Raw genomic sequence first — 19,977 nt, 5'->3', positions numbered from 1 at the left:
GAGGCGGGGCCGTGGCCGTCCCCTCATGGCGGTGCTGTGTGGGGCAGCGCTGTGTGGGGCCGTGCTGGGCCGCTCGCTGAGGCGCTGTGGGGCCGGGGCGAGCGGCTGCCGGCCCTGGAAGCCGGTCCTGCTCAACCTACCAGCTTTCTCCACGACGTGCGCCCGGTGCGCCAAGGACAGGAGACTGAGGCAAAAAAGAGCCATTTCGGAGCGGCAGCTGGTAAGTGCTGGGCTCCGTGCGAGTTCGGGGTGTCTCGGACACAGCTCCCGCCGCTGGCGCTTCTGGAGTGAGGAAATACTGGCTAAAAAACAATTGACTTCCAGAATAGTGAGGAAATGAGTCTGCCCCGCAATATTCTCGCTGTTCACCGTGATCGTAGTAGCGGTCCCCTTCTCTTTGGCCTATTTGGGCTGGAGGCATCCATAAATCTCGAAAGCAAAAAGTCTTTTTAAAGCTAAACCTCTAAAATGAAATTTTAGCTTTAAATCTAAAATACTGTTTTGTTTATCACTGTTTTTTTAGTCTTACGGTGCAGTCATCTGCCAAACTAGCATCACTTTATGTCAGGGAAGCTTCAGAGTCCCAGAATTTATTCCTCATCTTATTTTTTATATTTACACGTCTCTGGAAAATCTTATTTTCTAATGATCCATAAATCACTTCCCCTTGAAAGCTATAGTTTACTGTCTCGCCGTTTGGTGGTGCCAGATACTTTCTAAAAGAGGCTTTTTAGTAGCAGTATAAGTTTGATTATGAAAAGTTCAGTTGAGAGGGTTTGGTTTTTTTCAGTTGCTTATCTTTGGTATTATAACACTAATAAGACCTTTTCTCCCTCACATACTATTTATGCTGTTTATCTAAAGTGACCCTTAAAGCCCATTCTCATTATGAAGCCCCTTAGTAACTGACAGAATTTGAAAGTTACCGTGATCACGGTCATGCTTTCTCTTTTCATCCCTCTGTGTAAACAACTCCACCTGTCAATGAATGTACTTCTCTAATATTTTCCATTGGGAATTTCAGCCCCTTTTCTTGACATAGATAAAGTTAGGTATTTGCTTTTAAAAACGTTCTTAAAAACACTTGAAAGATGAGATCTGTTTTTCTTTATTATTACACTCAGTACACTGCACGTAGTTGGTCTGTGAATGGCAGCAGAGTTCTGATTCAGAGTTCTGATTATTTATTTTTTTTACTGTTGAATGGAATTCATCATGGCTAAAAATAGCAGGTCTGTCTATTAACTGAAACTTCTTGGAAGATGAGTCTGATAAATTGTACCTAAAGGGAACAACCCCCACCCTTGTTGCAGACACGTTATTTCGTGGATCAGCGGAAAGTGCGCGTGGTTGGAGGACAAGGAGGAGGAGGGGGCCATTCCTTCTACAGTGAGCCCAGAAAAGTATTTGGAGGTCCTGATGGTGGAAATGGAGGTGATGGGGGTCATGTAATTTTTAAAGGTAAGCCTCACGTAATCTGTTCTGTTTTGTGTTGTTGTCTTATCGCTTAACACCCCACCCCAGAAATAACAGCCCTATATGGATGGTAAGAAATGGTAAATGGCAAAAAGATGTAGGTGGTTATTTCTGTATAAGATATATTTGCTTTTGAAGTTTTGTCCTGAGCTGTGGTAAGGAGGACATAAATGACACTGACAGCCTTGGAGAGAATTTTGAAAAGCGAGGTATTTTGCAGATACTACAGTGCTGGTGCCTGACTGTTTTGTTGAGGCTGGGATCTGATTAAATTTTCCTCTTAAGATGAATAAAGCTGCTTCTACCACCAACCTGCTGTAAAATCTAATCTAGCAAATTAATTTTGGTTTGGAATGACTACATTAATAAACCTAAGCAGCTAAGTACAGACAGTTAAACTTCATTGTGACTTAGATTAATGTTGGTCTTCCCTGATACGCTATTGTTGAGATAGTAAATAGGATGTGCACTCATGCAATATTCAGGAAGGGAGAGAACCGTCAAGAGGAGGCTTTTCTGTGCCTGTTTTACTAAAGCAATGTGTTCAAACTGTGTGTCTTTTGCTTTACAGCTGACCAGCAAATGAAATCACTTTCTTCAGTGTTCCCCTTCTATCAGGGCTTTAACGGAGAGAGAGGAGGAAGCAAAAACTGTTATGGAGCTAATGGTGCACACATGTATGTTAAAGTAAGTCCGTGGGTGTTGCCTGCTGTGTGGTAGCTTGATACATACCTGATTTTCAAGATGGAGAACCTTATTGTGAGCAAATCTCATGTGTAATGAAGGGTAAATGTCTGACAGTGCTGTTTGAGTTCAAAAAGTGAGTTTCATGAAATACAATTCTCTTTTTGGGTTCCTTACCTTGAGAATATGCAGGAATTATTTTTAGCAAATCTGAAATTGGCTGGTGGAGGATCTTCTGTAGGCTTTGAGCTTCAGTGTAATGCTTGTATCTCTTCACTTGGAGGTCCCTGTAGGCACTTTGGTGAAGGAGGATGGCAAAGTTGTGGCTGACCTCACTCAGCATGGAGAAGAGTACATTGCAGCTTATGGAGGAGCTGGAGGCAAAGGGAATCGCTTCTTTCTCTCCAATGAAAACCGCGCTCCGACATTATTTACTCCAGGAGAGCCAGGTCAAGAGAGGGTCCTTCATCTGGAGCTCAAGACAGCAGCTCATGCAGGATTGGTGAGTTTCTGTGGGTGCAGCTTCCATTTGGTTGTAGGATGACACTTGACTGACTGAAGAAATAATGTGTGATAACGTTGTCTTAGCCCCTGGCTTGCTTGTTTGGAGATGCAGCTTGATGCTTTATTGCTGTTACTTGGTAGAGGGGTGTCCAAAGTCATTCACAGAGCTGTCACTCTCATGCTGCTTGGTGTTGTCCTACTTCTTCTAAAATCCATACCATACATAGAGAAACAAGATCCATCAGTGATTGCTGATGATGTATAGCAGCTTTGTCTGCTGGTTCTGCAGATGAACAGTACAGTATAGACAATTCTTTTAGGAATTATTTTAAATTGGTTTGTTTTCTTGTTTTGGGTTTGGTTTTCTTTCCCCCTAAATTATAAAGTTCAAATCATCTGTTTCATCCTTGCATTTTTCTGTTTACAGATACTACATTTGACCTTGTTAGAGCCAGGTTTATCATCCTCTGAAGTGAAAAATGCTGAGTCAACTTTGAGCTTAAGCTATTTTTGGTTTTGGGCATGGCAATATTCTAACACCAGCTGGCAAAGCTGTGAAAGTTATGCTTTGATGCAAAATGTTCTTGCAGAATTGCAGGATAACTGTCTGGTCTAGCAGAATTTTGCAGATTTGTTGAAAGATTGAGAAATTTGAGTACTTGTATTCCAGGTGGGCTTTCCCAATGCTGGCAAATCCTCACTTTTGAGAGCCATCTCCCGGGCAAAGCCAGCTGTGGCTGCCTATCCATTCACAACCCTAAACCCTCATGTTGGCATTGTCCACTATCAAGACTATGAACAAGTGGCAGGTAAGAATTTGGAGTTTGTTGTACCTTGATAGCAATTTGTGTCACCTTTTTAAATGCTTTAAAATGCTGCAGAGATAGGTTCAGTTCTGTAGACTTCCTGCTAGTTCTCAAGAACTTCAACCAGAACTCTGCTGAAAGTCTATTTCACCTTCACTTGTGGGTACCCTTAGTGCCAAACTGTCAGTCTGTCTGCACTGGAGTTGTCTAAATTTAGGTGTTTTAAAAGATAACAGCAGCAAACTTAGCATGAGTTGTACTTCAGTATTGAGGCACTGTTCTAAAAGTACTGACACTGACCAGTAAAAGACTGGGGGATTTTTTGGGGGGTTTTTATTGGATCTGCTGGATTCTCTGTGAAATTTCTCTTATAGTTGCTGACATTCCTGGCCTGATCAAAGGTGCTCATCAGAACCGTGGGCTGGGGATGGCCTTCCTAAAGCACATTGAGCGCTGCCGCTTCCTCTTGTACGTGGTGGATCTCTCTGTGCCTCAGCCGTGGATCCAGCTGCAAGACTTGAAAAATGAACTGGAAGCATATGAAGAAGGCTTGTCTGAGAGGCCTTGTGTTGTGATTGGGAATAAGATTGACCTTGCTCAGTCCAGGATCAATCTGCCACTCCTTAGGGAGCAGGTAGCTGACAGGGTCATTGCATTGTCTGCGCTGACAGGAGACAACTTGGAGGAGCTGCTGTTGCATCTGAGAGAACTGTATGACACTTATGTGAGGACAGAACAGGCACAAGGACAAAGTCCAGTCAAGTGGTAGAAGCCACAGCTGCTGTGAACTGTGCTGGAAAGGAGAACAAAGTTAAAATAGCAGCTTGATTTGACTGCATCTCTGTGATCTGGGCTTCTTGTGGTTGTTTTCTTTGTTAAAATGGAAGGTCACATCATGGAGATTGATTCTGGACTGCTGCTTTGGAAAGATTGTTTTATTTATTTGTTCACCTTTGAGGTGTCTCTGAAGTTTTACAACAAAGCTTGAAAATTGTAATCATGGTGGGTGTTGAACTGGAAACCTGGCTCTTGCTTGGCATACTGTGGAATGAAGAGAATGCTGGCTAGTAGAAATGACTGAAATTCAGGGTCTGCAGGAGATGTTGGCTTATTTTATGAAGTGTAGTGAAGTGGCTTTCTCAATTTTCACTAATCAAAAGTTCTGAAATAAAATCAGGTGCTCCAGTGTTTATCTGTTTTTATATGATGGCAAATTTCAGTTGTGTCTTAAAACTTTTCTCCTGTTGTGCTTTGGTGTGTTTTTTTTTTTTCCTCAGAGGAGGCACAGCTCAGTAATTTTAGGGAGGAGGAGCATGAAAGACCTGCAATTAATGACTGAAATGACATCCTCATTAATATAAATAATTTGCTATATTTAAATGCTGGCAGGAGCTAAGTAGCTGAATAAACTGACCAGGAACCAGCTGTTTGAGACTCACATCTGAGTTCTCCCATTTAGGAATCTCAGGCAGTGTTCTGAGAAATCCTAGGCTTAGATACATCAAATAAAAGAAACAGTTCTTTATGTGTGTGTGTGTTCCCCCTTTTTTTTAACACTTTATGGACTGTGTTCTTAAACTTCAGGAATTCAGGAATCTTAATTTAGAACCGTGGTCTTTGCCCCCTCCTCATACTGAAAAAAAGAGCTGCTTCTGTATACTCTGGTTATATTTTCTGTAAAAGATTATTATCTTCATAATGGAAAGTCAAAATTCATCAAAGCATATTATTAAATTTTTTGATAAGACACCTGAACAGGCTTGTGGGGTGCTGAGACACAAACACTGTCAGAAATAGAGGAAATTGTTGAGTGGATATGAAAAAACAGCTGTAGTCTCTAACCACAGTGAAGGTGATAATTCTCTCTGCTTCTTTCACTTCTGCATGGAACATCCTTAAAAGCAGGGTTTTAACTCTGAAAAAGTACAGGTCAGCTTGAAAGCCTGAACTGATTAATAAATTATGGCAAACCAAGTAGTTCCCACTCCTAAATTCACATTCTGAGTATATCTATTTGTGATCAGGTATGGGAAGTAATCTGTGCATTATAAGCAGTGATGCTGGTATGAATAGGATGAGGAAAAAAGCAAAACTAGAATTAAATCCTAAAGTCTCTCTAATGTTTTGCTTCATCCCTGGGATTTACTGAGTTGAATTAAATAGAAGTTAATATTCAGTTCAGTTCTTCTGTTTGGATTTGTGTGGCATTTTTAGGCTCCACTGCTGTTTTTTCTGCTATTGCTACATGCTTTTCATCCACTTTTAATAAAACCAGGGGAAGGTTGCCTGAACACCAAAGCTGGTGCAGTTTCTTAGCAGATTATTTAATACCCACAGATGCTTTGCACACTCTCTGGCTGTGTTTGAGAGTGCCAAAGGCTGTTTCAAAAGCCTCAGTACTCTGAGGAGCTCTCACCCTCCCTTTAGTGCTCAGGTACCCTCAGTTCTTGCAGGAAGAGCAGTGTTGTTTACTGGTGTGCAGAAAGCACAGTGTGTTTCCTGACACCTCCCAGGAGTGTGCCATTGATCCTGGAGTTGGTTCTTTGTTCTTAGCACTTCAGCCACCTGCTCTGAGGTGACAGCACCAAGTTCCTAAAGCCGTGTTCTTAACGGTTCAAAGAGGCTTTGCAGCATCAGGTTCTCCCTTACCCGGCAATGAGAAGTGCCAAATAGCTCCAGCTTTACTGTTGGAACAGCTCTTTGTAGGAGCTTGGACTTCCATAGTCATTATAATCACTTGGGTCACATTTCTTTTGTCTTCTGAAGGTGCCCCTTCAGAGTTAACATGAAGATCTCTTGGATCCCATTCCAGTGGAGGCACAGGACTGAGGAAGAACCTCTTCTGCTGCTGAAAATAAAGTATTTGGAAAGGAAATGCATTTTGCCTCCAAAACCAAGATAAAAATAATCAGTTTAATGACTAATTGTTTTGGGGAAGAGTTGTGTGCTGGAGGATTTCTTTGGCAGGGGCTGGGATGGGTGGGCTGTTTCTGTGTGATTTCTGAACTCCCTTTTGCTTTCCTCTGCTGAACCCTTCGATGATAACTGCTTCTTAAACTGACAAGAGGAGAGAGATATAGTAGATTTTATTTCTCGTTCTGACCATAAGCCATGGGAATTCTGTGTGAATTGAAGTCCAGTCAGTTCTCTATTTCCTGGAGAAGCCTGGGCCATAATTTTCTTTAGCACTTCACAGTTCTAGTATTCTTTTGCTTTATTTTAGTACATGATTACTACAATATTTCAGTGCTAATTATGGGGGGTTTATATTTATTTTCAGTCCTTTCCCCTTTTCTAAGGCCTTGGAAAATGTAAGTGGTATCAATTGCCCAGAAAAAGAAAATCAAATGCTGATGTAAAAACAAGTATTAGAAAGGACTGCACTTTTCAACATGTGGGTACTGAGGATTCATTGCAGTACATTAACTAAAGCATCGAGTCTTTGGGTTTAAGCATGAGATATTTTGCAATCTACTTACAGTTTCCTAAAGCACTTTTTAATATTACTTTATTTATTTTTTTTTTACATTAGGGAAACATCTTCCATTATTATCTATGTCCTTACTAATAGTCTTCATAGTATATTTGTGGTAAGTAAGTACTCCTGACTTGAAGATGCTAAACAACTTGTTACCTGTTCATTAATTCAAATTAAAGAATGACAGGAGTGGCTGTAAAACAGAGATGCTCATGCACATGGAGTGGGAATCTTGTCATAGTTTGTTCAAGCTGCTGGATACAGATCCAGCATCCAACTGTTTTCTGTCCTGTGTTCCATGGGATCCTGATAATGGGGCTCACTGTCCAGCACTGCACTGCCAGTGCACTGTTGTGGAAAGGGCTTTGGTGTGAATTAAAACTCCACCCTGACACTGCTCAACTTCATCCCAAAGTTAATGTGTGCCTGGCCTTTGGGAATGTGTGCCAGGCCTTTTGCCTGGCTCAGTTTTCTGCTTGTCTTCCATGCTGCAGTTCCTAGTGCCATTCCCCAGCAACTAATTTTTCTATTATTTAAATAGGGATTAAATGTGCCTGCACTGTAGAGGCCTGGAAAGACTGCAGTCATTACTTGGAGGGGAATATTGTTATTTGGAGGGGAGATTATATTTGTATTGCCAATAATGATAAAATATCATTTTGCAGCTCCCGATAACAGAACAAAGCTCCTTTCAGGCTGTGCTCTTGATTTTTCTCTAAGCAGTTCTGAAATTTATCATGTGGTATGTGCCCATTTTTCTGAGTCATAAAACCTAGTTGGTGGGAGGAGAAAGGCAGGGAGATTTTCATCAACCTTATTTTACTGCTGAGATTGTGTTTGTCCTTCATTTCCCCACTAAGAGTAATTTTTCATCTCCTCTTTTCTGATTGAAATAGAATTGTCCAAGGAGTCCTTAACAGCATCTGATTTGTCATCCATAGGGTCTGGGTTTTATCTCTGTCCTTGTATATATAAAATACAGCTTGGACTTCTTGAAGTGTGCATTCCTTGCTCAGCTCTCTTCTTTGCATGTTGCTATATTGTTATGCCAGGTGAGGATGTGTATTTGTGTATTTTATACACATTTCCTGACTGAAGAGTGAGAAGACCAACCATACAAATCCATATAATTATGGTTTAATAACTCACTCGTGTCTGCATGTCCCATTTCAGTAAGAGGGTTGTGGTTGGTTACTTTGTTACAATCCATTTATTCTGGTGACATTCAATTCATTTAATTGGAGTGAGTGGCATAATGCAGTGGTGACCTGGGCTCAGTCTGTTGGGCTTTTAACCTGCCTGTAGCACTGCAGCAAACTCAAATGCTGTTATTTTATGTCATGATGAGTGAGTACAACAAGACACAAAACATGAAGAGCCTTGTGCTTATTCACTTACGCTGAAAAGCTGAAAATGTTTTACACAGACACAACCACCTTTTAAAATGCATGTTTAGAAATGCACTTCAGATCGAGATTTATTAAAACCGATTGAAAACCTGAAAATGAACTGCTGAACAAATTGTCTTTTGTTATTCAAATCCTACGTGGGGTCTTTTTTTGTCTTTGTAACTGGAGAAATCGATAGGCAATGTGCTGGTAACAGTCAATATTTCAGAAAGCATCTGATGGTTTGGGATCAATTTTTGCATATGGAAAAGCTTTGTCATGGATTAAAGATTTCTCATTTGAATCTTGGCATTTGGGTTCTCGGTGCTTAATTACCTTTGAGACTGGAACATTGTTTCCCACAGACTTGCGAATCCCCACCCAGTGCTTCCTTTGTACCCACACTAATCAGCCATTGACAAAAGTTCCTATTCCCTCTCTAAATCCAGATAAATTAATCTTCCACTAAAAGTGGAAAATGCTTATGATGAAAAATATTTGCATGAGGCAATGGAATTGCTAAAACACTGGTTGTCAAGAAGACATCTGTGATATTACGGATGAAGTATCCCTATTTTGATTATCTTATTCATACTGGTTTGTGGTTCTTCATTTCCTGTTGTTTTCCTCCCTTATAAATCAGAAAGATGAGTTTGGGCAGCTAGAGTACTTTGTCCAGACAAGAAACACATTTATCACATTTAAAAAGTAACCTGGTAAAATGTCACTTTTTTAAATCAATATTTCCTTACTGCATGGCTTTAGAAAATGTTTCTTCTCTTCACTTGCTCGCCCCCACAGCAGACATGTAATGGAAGTTTAAAGCAGTGATGCAAACAGACAATTATTGGGATGCTGAGCTTTGTCTAAGAAAACCAAAATCTGATAACATTAAATAACTCCAGAGCCAGGAGCAGTGGGTTTGAAGCTTGCCCCACCATGTGATGGCTTGGGTGCCACATGAGCTGCACTTGTGCCCCTTGTATCTATAGACCAAAAAAATGTATTTTATTTTGGCAAGCTAGCACATCTCTGTTTCTAAATCACCAAAATTTTCCAGCTTCATTAACTAATTTATGGCCATTAGGAAAATGGTTTTGATGGATGAAAATTTCATGGGTTTAAATATCTATTTTTTTTTTCAATTACAGTACTTTGTTTCTGAGTGATTTTTTTAGTCTTCTTCTGCTGGTGGAAACTGAATCATGGGATGCTGAGGTCCAAACTTAGCCAGGCTTGGAAAATCCCACTGAATTTCAAACATTTTGAATTAAAATATCTGTCTGGATTTGGACCCCAGAAACTTGCAGAGTCACACAGAAATTGTGTGGCAAGACAGGTGACCTGGAATTTGGGAAATAATGCTCCAGTATCCACTTTAACCTCTTCATGGAACTGCAGTCCATGGCAGTGTTTAGGAGCTTTAGGAGACATCACTCACATCTCCTATTTATTTTTTAAGACATTCAGAGATTCTTTCACAGTAGATAAAACTTAATCTGTAGATGGATACCAACAATTGCCATGTGAAACATGTACAATTTACTAACTGGTGCTACTAATTGATGTAATTATCACTAATTAAACATTCTAAAGATAGTGATTTTTGTAATTGTTATTCAATGGCTTGAAGTGGCTTATCAACAAGAAGCTGTTCAACAGAACAGTTCTAGAATTGTATGTTCAGACTAAATTAAATTAGTGCTAAAGAAGTTATTTTCCTAATGTATTTAGCCTGAAATAAAACTGATATCACATTTAGCTAACCAGGGCACTTGATGTATGGATGCAGAGTAGAAGATTTGCTTTTAATTAATATTCAAGCTAAAAAATCTCTATATGCCCTCTTTAATGCCAGGAAAGCCTGAGTGCTCATATATTAATGGAGAAAATAATTGCAGAGGGCCACAAATTGATTGAATAAAGAAGGAACTTGTTCAGATTTTCTCTGAAAATGCTATGCCCATTCTGGTCTTTCATTTAATATATCTGCTTTTTCAAAGGCAATTTGATAGATTCTGTCAGCACACAAATACCTCTTCAGTCTGTTGTAAAAGTGGCATTTAGGCCAAATAAAATTTATGTTCTGTGTTCTTCTGTTGTGAAGGAGGCAATTCTGATTTGATAACTTGTTATGCCACTGTTGGGAGTGCTTAATATTGATTACAAATATTTCCTATTTACAAATGGTGACTGGAAGGCACTTTTCTGAAGTGGTGCACAGCCTTGGGTCCCAGTGAAATAACTGCTGAGGTGAAAACATGGTTATTAAGATGAGTCAGTCATAATGACCTTAAACTCCTGATTTCCCCAGCTTTTAGTCATTTGTTCAATATTGCTGGAGCTTCTCTCAAGAGGTGAGTGAAAGAAGGTTGAACACCTGGGTTTTTTCAAGGGAAATCAGTGTAATCCCTGTGTTCCCAGGGATTATCTCATTTTTCAGGTTGTCACTTCATGGTAGAGGACAGGAGCATGTGGCACTTGTGAGGGGGGATTTCTAAGGTATTTCAGCTCTTTATGTCTCTGAAATAAAGATGAAATATTCTGCAGGCTTCTGTCTGCATGAGCTCTTCCCAGTGAGAGCTTCAGGAAGGATGTGTTGGGCATTTTGCTCCTCTGCTGAGGTTTTATATTGCCCTGGTGCTGCATTCTTCCAATGACAGTCATCATATTTGACCTCAACCTTTTCCTTACTCTGGAATTAGCTGTGTGTCAGCATTCCTCTGCTTGTACAATTCCATAAAGTCTTCTGCAACCTTCATTTTGACTAAAGCCTTTACTAGCAGCAACAAAAGATCTTCTTCCTTTCATGAAAGCTCTTGGATAACAGCTTAATTCCCAGAGCACTGACCATAGGTTTCATGAAAGTATTACATGTATTATTTTATCCCTGTATATTTTGAATACAAGCTGTATCAGAGATATTAAATGGTGCTTTAACCATAGTGGTCTATTAAATTTGTGCTTTTTAGAGTATAAAGTATAAATTATTTTTATAATGGAGGGTGATTTCTCCGCTTGGTGAATCTGTCTTCAATTCATGGTCACTGCAGGGTGTACTTGCAGCCTCATGTTCAAGGGTTTATATGAAACCCCCATTATTGTTTGTTCTTCAATAAACTTCTAAAGCTTCTAAAGGCTAAAGCTGTGTGTGAGCTGTTAGTTAACAGCTAAAATATTTGCCAGAACTGTTGTTGCCTGCCTAGCAGAGAGCTTGCTGTTTATGAATGCTCAGAGAGATCTTGAATGAGATTATTAACTTACATTGCAATCAGTTTTCCTTCAGTGTTAATTGTGCTGCTAAATCCTAGGATATTGTGTTAAAAATAATTCCAAAGTCAGTGTCACATCAGAGACACATTTTTGTGCTTAAAAGAACAGCTTTTAAGCACAAAACAGTGGGTCCAGTCTGCATATAAAAAACTCTGGTTTTGTCATGAAGCCTTTACAACCCAGCCAAAGATCCTGCTTAGTACCTCAAAGTCATTAAAAAACAAACAAAAAAGCAACCATCAATCAGGTTGTAGCATTTTAAAAATGGGAAAACAGTCTTGTTCTTCCCCCACAGAAGTGCACACATAGCTCTACCTATGATGTTTGGTACTTTGATTAAGTATTAGCTCCCTTTTGCACCCAGACTGTGCAAGCAGCTTGAAAATTATGGAGCAAAAATGTGGGGCTTGTAAATAAGCAATGCTCATGCATCTTTAGCAATAAAAATGGTGCTGATTGACATTCCTGAGCTGGCAACAAGAGGTGCAGGAACAGAGCTGGATATTTTTGCCTCTGAGGTGTTCACAAGTGTTCCTCCCTTGGGCAGTGGTGGGTTTGTTGAAGTAAATGCCAATGACAGTTTTAAATCTCAATAAAATGGTGGTTCTGGGTTATAGGTAAGACCTTTCACCCTGAAGAATTCCTGATGGCTTTTCTAAAGCCCCATAATTCCTTAATCCTGCAAATGCAACTATATTGACAGAAAATTGTTGTAAGGAGGAAAGGAGGAGACTTAAAGGTTGAGGGAACAGAGAAGTGCTTTGAGTTCCCTACTGTCCACAGGAACATTTGTGCAATCTTGCATGAAAGGCTGGCTTTGTGGTGTCAGAAATTGAGAGAGCTTTTCTCTTTTGTAGCACTCATCCAGGGCAGCTTGCAGAGATTTTATTCTTGTCTGCAATTCTCACATCAGAAGGAAATATAACACTCCTTATTGTGCCTCATCTATTTGCAGAACAAGTTCAGTAGAGTGCAGGAGGTCTGTTTTAGGACCAGGTCTGTACTGATGTCACTGCTCAGCAGCTGGGGTTGTGAAAAATTAATCCTCCCTCATAGAAATCATATTGTTAAAGTTCTTTCTGGCAAGGATGTTAACCTCTGGTCTTTCTATCCTAGTTCTGCTATGAAAATGAATGGTCATTTACAAACCATTAGCATTCTTTCAAAGCAAAATACAATCACATCTTGCTAATTTCAAAGCCTTTTCCTCCCAGCAAATCTCATTAATTATCACAGACAGGTGTTTTGCAACAAAAGCTCCTTCTTGCATTCTCTCTTCTTCTCCAGCCTCCTAGTTGAGCTAATGAAGCTCCAATGATGTCTGTGGAACAATGGAGCAATTTCTGTAACTGCAGGTTGGAGAGAACAAATAAGAGATGGTAATTGAGGAGGGGCCAGAGGAGAGGCTGCGGGAGCAAAGTTCCTCTGTCTGTGTAAAGAGATCTCTCATCACTGGTGATTAGGGAGGAAGCATTTAGAGAGACAGAAAGAAAGTAGCTGTGCTCAAAAAAAATAAAGGTTTTTGATAGTTTATTGATATGCAGATGCTGCTGTAGGAAAAGACCACAGACCTCGTTAGGGCAGCATTTATTTCCTCGAGTTAATGGAGTGTTGGTTGGTATCGAGAGAGGGGAACTGGCATCACCTCCACACTGCTCCTGTGGGAAGTCACTTATCCAAAAAGCTCCCAGGCATGACTTGCAGCTGTGTGAATGCTGTTTACCAACACTCCCTACATAAATTGGATGCTTCTCTCTGGAATTAGCCAGGTTTCTTATCTCTGTGGAGATGTGCTGTGGAAATGAAGGCCATGTGCCTCCCCAAATATTTGAATCATATTTATAATTATAGCAAGTCTTCCTTCATGGTTGTTGAAAGCAGGTCCTGCCTGCTTTGCTTACACCTAGACAATAGGAAAAGGTGTTTTTTTTAGCAGGTATGGTAAATAAATGATATACAGGTGTTTTGCTGGGCTGGTTGACAAGCAGCCCTGCCTTCTCTAGTGGTTATGCATTTTCACAATTCATACTGGATTATGCCTAGAAGCTCCCTAGTCCCTGCCTCTTCCAAATACATCTAGACATTTATATTCTGAACTCTGAAAATCAGCAGAATTCAAATACTTTTTAAAGCATATTTGAATTAATCATCAGCTACTCTGAAACTTCAGAGCAGTTCCCAAGGTTTTCAGTATGAAAACCAGGCTCAGGTGTGACCTCATGTCCAGGCATAAGTAGTTATTTTTCCTTTTTATTTGGTAAAGCAAGAGCTCTTATTTCAGGAAGGAATATAAGTATCTTCCCCGCAAAATCCAACAATGAATAAAATTACTTTCAGCCAAGTGTAGGTAATTCTGCCCACATGGAAGTCTGAGACCATGAAAATACTGTGCAAAAGGCTCACAAAGAAATATATCCCTTTCTACCCTGTGGGAGAGGAAGGTGTCACAACAGGCACGTTTTTCTATCAGAATGAATGATCTAGTGGTTCCACCTCTCCTGATGAGCAGCTGAAGAGAGCCACAGCTGGAAACTGGTGCCTTGGTCACGTTATGGCTTTTTTAAGTAGACCAGTGGGGTTTGTAAGTTCCAGGAAGAGTTATTGCTGATGGAACCTCTGCAGATCCCAGCTGCATGAAACATGCTCTGGAAAAGACCAGAAGCTGGATAGAACTGAGTGATGTGCACTCACCACATCCTCAGGGGGCTGTCAGGAGCCTGCTCACCACAGGTAGGAGAAACTCAGCTGTTCCAGGAGCTGGTTTTTCTCTGACATGTATATCTGCCTCCTCAGGCAAATCCATGGGTGTTTTGCTTCCAGTTGGATTTTATAATTTAACAACAACAATTTACACTTTTGTAATATAACAACACCTTGTTCACCATAAAATATTCAGCAAGCTTCTTATAAAAATACTTTATTGAAGTTTTCAGAGGGGAGCAGACACAGGGAAAGGTACGAGCAGGTTCAACATTTATCCTGTCATTTCATAGCACACGTACTTTGAGGGGTGTATTTTAACCCATATATAACAGACTGACAGAACATATCACAAATCTGAAATATCACATACACAAGACAAGACATCATTTAAAACCTGACTTCAGATGACAATACTGATCTACTTGACAAATATCACTGAGGTACAGTCAGATGTATTTTCTTTTACTCATAGCAGCAGCCAAAAAGCAGTTTGCTTGCAACAGCAAAATGTAATTGGCAATCACAACATCATAAGCTTTTGGATACTACTTTACAACATTTGGGTTTCTATTTGTAAATGTAGTTTTAAGACTTAGGATCTTGAGCTTCCCTGTGCAATACTGTTAAATATGAGCATTTGCCATGGCAACTAATTACTTATTTGTGTTACTACATCACTGAGCAGTGCCAGCAGTGGAATTAATCTGCTTTTTGGTATTACTGCCTCTGTGCCCAAAGAGGTTGCAGAACAAATGGGCAACTGTGATGAAGCGTGAGATGGGAAGCAGAGCCATAATGCCCAGGATTTTACTGGGAGACCAAGGCTAGAGCCCTGGTCTCTATCTGTGTAATTAGTTGTCAGCTCTAAAAGAAATTTAAAATTAAACAGTAAAATAATTGATGCTTGTGTTGATTGAATCAGCTCAACCCCAGGTCTCCAACAAAGTGAGGTATTTTAAAAGAATGCAAGAGTTCTGAAACTTGAAAAATTTAAGAGGTCTGAAAAGAACATTTTAAAAAAGGAGCACAAAAAAAACAGCACAAGATTTGCTTTACTCTGAGCTTTCTGTCATTCCCTAACACAGTGCCAGAAACATATCTTTAAGGTCCTGCAGAAGAGATTTGAAATGTCTTTTCTGACATCCTGAGTCAGACTCAGGATGGAGCCTGTGCAGAAGCTGGTACTGTGCTGGCACCTTTCACACAGGCACAGGAACCCTTTTCTAGGGGCCTTTCAGGACCTGCTCCCTCTGCCTGGCTCTGGGCAGGAGGGAAGAACTCCCTCGGGAGCCCTGGGCAAGGTGTGGCAGCACCCAGAGGAAACCAGAGCAGTTTTGAAGCAGGGAGGATTCAGGCAATGCCAACAGCACACTTCAAGATGCTCAGTGCCTCAGAGCCTGGCTGAAAACTGCTTAGGGCAGAGATCTGTCCCTTCTTGGGGTGTGGAAGGGACATCTATTGCACCCCATGAAACAGGGATCCAGATTATGGCTGCAGCTGCTGTGACAAAAATGATAAATGAGATGTTTTCCTTCTGAGGTTTGTTCTTTTCTTTCTGTGTCATCATCTATGTGTAATAGGTGTGAGCAGAAAATGCTCCCACTTATGAGAAAAATCAGGTCTGCTAACAGCTAAGCAGTAGTTTAGAGCAGTAGTTTAAGATATATGTTTATTTTTATTACCTATTTTTTTTCTGTTTTGAGTTTATTCGAGCAAAATGCTGGTGCTGCTCAGGCTGACTAGGTGGCAGCAGAGCTCTTTTGTGGCACCAGCAAGGGGTGGACACAGATTTCACTACCTGTGCTTAATGTCAATAAACCCCTCTATCCTTCTTTGCAGTGAGATTTTGTTGTTGATGCACTAAAATAAGTTAATAGTGGGCTCTCTTCTGCCTTCCTCACCTGCCCCACACCACTGCTCTTGGGTTCTTTCAAGGAAACAAGATCTATTCCTACAGCAGAAGTAAACCAAGGCTTTTCTTATCCTCACACTGGGCTGGCTTCACTTTCAGTAGTTCTGAAGGGCATTGTGAGGCTGAATCTTCAGCTTCTTGGGACAAAGGAGTTTAATAAAAGCCCTTCTGAAGCTGGAGTGGCAGAGAGGGTACAGGACAGGGTTGACAGCCGAGTTGATCCACAGCAGCCAAAAAGAAGTCTCATACCAGAACTCAGAGATGCACTGGCCATGGCAGCCAGCGCGGATGATCATCAGGAGAGTGTACGGTGCCCAGCAAATCCCAAAAATGCCCACAATGATTGCCAGTGATTTGGCCACTTTCTTGTCTCTAGAGAGCCTGAAGCGTTGAGTTGTGCTCTGGGACATGATCTTCACCTGTTTCTCTGAGGACAGAGTGGAGGCTGAATTTTTACAGCTCTTTTTGTTGCAACACTTGGGTTTCCTGGAGCTCTCCGAGCTTGTTGCCAGCAGGTCTCTGGCATCCAGGCTGGAAGTGGAGGTTGCTGCTTGAGCTTTGCTCCTAGAGAGGTCGAGGGTTTCAGTTGACTCCTTCTGCTCCCACTTACAGCATTTCAAAGAAAGCTTTGCTTCTGGGCTCCTTTCCATCTCTTCAGTGAAGGACTGGTTGTGCACTTCGTGGAAAACATCCAGGCGCATTTTGGTGCGCTTCTGTATGTTCAGGTAAATGCTCAGGTTGAAAAACATCACGCTGATGAAAGGGGTGAAGAACTCCAGCGTGGAGGCTGTCATGAGGAAATACCAGTTGTAGAAGAACTCAGCGTAGCATTCCCCGATGGGGATGATGCTCTGGCCTGATATGTACTCCCAGCTGATAATGGCAGGTCCATACAGCAGGAATGCCAACACCCACACCATCATCATCTTCAGCACTGCTTGCCTGGTATTGCCTTGCTGGGCTCTGTAGGCGACCTGCAAGAGGAAAGCCTTTTCTTACACACAGTCCCACACCCCAGCTGGCTGAGGCTCCTCACAAATGGACTATTAGCATTCCTGGTAAAGTTGCTAGGCGATATCCCAGCAGTCCAACAAATTGATATGCTGTAGGCAACAGGAGCAATTGCTAGATAAATCACACTCTTACAGGGAAGATTTAGAACTCTCCTTTTACAGCTTCAAAATATGGTGTCTGCTAAGTGGAAATGTACTGACTTGGCTGGAGTCTGGCAGTTGTCTACACCCACCACTTACCTGAGCTGTCCCCAGCTACTCCCTGCAAGTCAAGGAGAGGGACTTGACAAACTCCTGGCTAAATCCGTGTTGTTTTTGTAGTCAGGGAACGAATGAACAGCAGTGGGTCAGATCTGCCTGTGAACTGCTCATTATCTCCTGCAAAAGGCCGAGCATTTTGATCTCCCACACACTCAGAGACCTCACCACATTCCCTGCTAAAGCTGGGCGTAAAAATCTACTGCTGTGCTAGCCAGGGAGAAGCTGTGAGTCTGACTGCAATCCACTTGTTTGTCCTGGGGATAATAAGCTCTTGCAAGTTAGTTAAAAGTCTGCTTACCGTACACTACTATCCTGTCACCTGAGAAGGGAACACCTGCACAACAGGGACTGAGCCTTAAGTGAATTAATTATGCCAGGAATACTAATCTGAAACCACAGCTGAAATATGTATTTGTGGATGATTATTGCCTTCCAGGCTGAAAGATTCGTCATTACTGGAGGATTCAAAGAACTTTTAATTATTGCACAGAATAAAGCAGGAGGAGAGTTATGTCCCTCCCAGCTGCCATGACAGGACTCACCGCTCTTGTCACCGAGAGGAATCTGTCGTAGCTAATCAGTACGATGTTGAAGACCGAAGAGGTGCACAGCAAGTAATCAACCACCAGCCAGAGTTTGCAGAGGCTTCTCCCGAAGATCCATCTCCCCGTCAGCACATAGGGCACGTACAGGGGGATGCAGAAGGCACCTGCAAGCGGAGGGGTCCGTTCCCGGTGGGACTCGGGCTCTGCCCGGTGGCCGCCCCGAGGGACCCGGGCGGGTCCTTCCTTCCCTCTGCGCTCCCGGACGGAGGGAGCGGCCGGGGGGCAGCGGGAGGGGAGCGGGGACTGCGGGAGGGTGTCGGGGGCAGGAGCGGCACCGGAGGGGCGGCACGGCCCGGGGGCAGCAGCCGGAGCCCCGGGAGCGCTGCCCGCCCCGCCGCCGCCGAGTTGCTGCCGGGCCGTGCCGGTGCGGCGGGCGCCCCGCGGGCAGCACTTTACCTACGAGGAAATCCGAGATGGCCAGGTTGAGGAGGAAGAAGTTGTTCTGGGTGCGCAGGCTGGAGTCCGCCACGAAGGCCAGCATGACCAGCGCGTTGCCCGCCACGGTGACGGCGATGAGCAGGGCCATGAGCGCTCCCAGCGCTGCCGTGCCCGCGGCGGGGAAGCGGCCGGCGGCGGTGGCGGAGCCGTTCAGCGCCCCGCCGCTCTCCATGGCCCGCACCGCTCCCGCCGAGCCGCCGCCGCGGGGCTGCTGCCCCTCCCCGCCCCCCCCGCTCCCGCCTCCCGCCCCGGCCCCCAGCACCCTCCCGAGCAGCCCCGAAACCCCCAGAGCATCCCTACAGCCTCCCAAGCCGCTCTACATGCTGCGAGAGCATCCCTGAGCGTCTGCGCATTCCCACGTACCCTCTCAGCCCGGGAGCATCTTTCTACTACTCCAGAACATCCATGAGGATCCACACATTCCCCTCTCAACCTGGTAGCATCCTTGCATTACCCTAGAGCGCCCCTGAATCCCTCCCAGTCTTCTCCCATTTCCCTTCCTTTCTCAAACCTGGAGCATCACTGCATTACCTCAAAGTATCCTTGCTACCCCCTAGAACATCTCTACGTTTCTCTTTCCTCTCTCAGCTCAGAAGCATCCTTGCATTCTGCACAGAAACATTCCTGCACCTCTCCAAAGCGCCCACCATGAGTTTATTGCTCCTGCCGTGGGGTCTGTGCCTTAATAAACAGAAGTGAAGGCAGAACTTCATTTGTCTTTTAATCAGCCAGGAGTGCTCCCTGGGCAGGTGGAACATAGAGGGTAATGATTTTGCCTCTGCTCCTCCTGGGCAGCAGAAGGAAGAGGTTAAGCTGCCGTGGTGCAGGCAATTCTTGGTTTGCAAACCAAGAAGTCCTTGTGGCTCCAGCCCCAGCTCCAGGGAGGTGGTTCCACCTTCCACCGCTTCCCTCTTCCACCGCTTTTTCACTCTTCACCGCTAAAAGGAGTAACTTTTGTCTGAGGACTTGTTTCACCTGGTGATTCTGCAGGATGAAGTTACCTACCACTGCACAACCCCTGTGCACGGTGCCTGCTCCAGGCAGCAGGGGGGAAACATCCTCACAGGTGCTGTCACAGGGGCAGGATCAGTTCTGCTGTCAGCACCTCTGGAGAACAGCACAGGGATGTGCAGAGCAGCAGCTGCAAAACAGAGAAGGGTGCTGGCTGGAGACCCTGACCTTCTGTCTATTCCAATAAGTTGTGAGGAACAGAGAGAACACAGGCAAAGCAAGAAAACTGTGAAACAAGCCTGTAGTTAATGCCCAGGGGGTTTGCCACGTTCTGATTGCTCCAAAAGCTATTTTCACCTCAGGAACTATTCGAGCCTCACAGAATTCCTTTTCAAGCACACCGCACAGCCTCTGTCCTGGCAGCGGCTGCTCCTGCCGGGAGGGGCCGGGAGGGCTCTCTGCCATCGCCGTGAATCATTTGCAGC

At 43.1% G+C, this 19,977-nt stretch overlaps 2 protein-coding genes across 2 annotated transcripts; one reads left to right on the top strand and one right to left on the bottom strand.

Annotated features, from left to right (window-relative positions):
* Positions 1–6: 6 nt before the first annotated feature.
* On the top strand, positions 7–4,995 carry MTG2 (mitochondrial ribosome associated GTPase 2). The gene is made up of 6 exons (XM_015647904.1): positions 7–220; positions 1,314–1,461; positions 2,048–2,163; positions 2,444–2,662; positions 3,335–3,473; positions 3,845–4,995. Exons 1-6 carry the CDS (start codon positions 26–28, stop codon positions 4,237–4,239), a joined length of 1,212 nt encoding a protein of 403 aa, XP_015503390.1. The 5' UTR covers positions 7–25; the 3' UTR covers positions 4,240–4,995.
* A 9,516-nt stretch (positions 4,996–14,511) lies between these two features.
* Positions 14,512–18,713, bottom strand: HRH3 (histamine receptor H3). Its single transcript, XM_015647114.2, has 3 exons — positions 18,500–18,713; positions 18,041–18,207; positions 14,512–17,198 (listed from the first exon to the last, which is right to left on the bottom strand). Exons 1-3 carry the CDS (start codon positions 18,711–18,713, stop codon positions 16,320–16,322), a joined length of 1,260 nt encoding a protein of 419 aa, XP_015502600.1. The 3' UTR covers positions 14,512–16,319.
* Positions 18,714–19,977: the final 1,264 nt, after the last annotated feature.

The sequence above is a fragment of the Parus major genome, chromosome 20 (assembly GCF_001522545.3).
Source record: "Parus major isolate Abel chromosome 20, Parus_major1.1, whole genome shotgun sequence".
In the NCBI taxonomy this organism is placed as follows: Eukaryota; Metazoa; Chordata; class Aves; order Passeriformes; family Paridae; genus Parus; species Parus major.
The sequence above is the reverse complement of the archived record's forward strand: the minus strand, read 5'-3'. Positions and strand labels throughout refer to the sequence as shown.

What these genes read in the sequence shown, in the direction of transcription:
- HRH3 (XM_015647114.2), bottom strand. Translation starts at nt 18,713, where the DNA reads ATGGAGAGCGGCGGGGCGCTGAACGGCTCCGCCACCGCCGCCGGCCGC. An exon ending in CATCTCGGATTTCCTCGTAG is followed by an intron (nt 18,208 to 18,499) that starts GTAAAGTGCTGC and finishes CTCCGCTTGCAG; the next exon opens with GTGCCTTCTGCATCCCCCTG. An exon ending in TCCTCTCGGTGACAAGAGCG is followed by an intron (nt 17,199 to 18,040) that starts GTGAGTCCTGTC and finishes TTCCTCTTGCAG; the next exon opens with GTCGCCTACAGAGCCCAGCA.
- MTG2 (XM_015647904.1), top strand. Translation starts at nt 26, where the DNA reads ATGGCGGTGCTGTGTGGGGCAGCGCTGTGTGGGGCCGTGCTGGGCCGC. An exon ending in CCATTTCGGAGCGGCAGCTG is followed by an intron (nt 221 to 1,313) that starts GTAAGTGCTGGG and finishes CCCTTGTTGCAG; the next exon opens with ACACGTTATTTCGTGGATCA. An exon ending in GGGTCATGTAATTTTTAAAG is followed by an intron (nt 1,462 to 2,047) that starts GTAAGCCTCACG and finishes TTTGCTTTACAG; the next exon opens with CTGACCAGCAAATGAAATCA.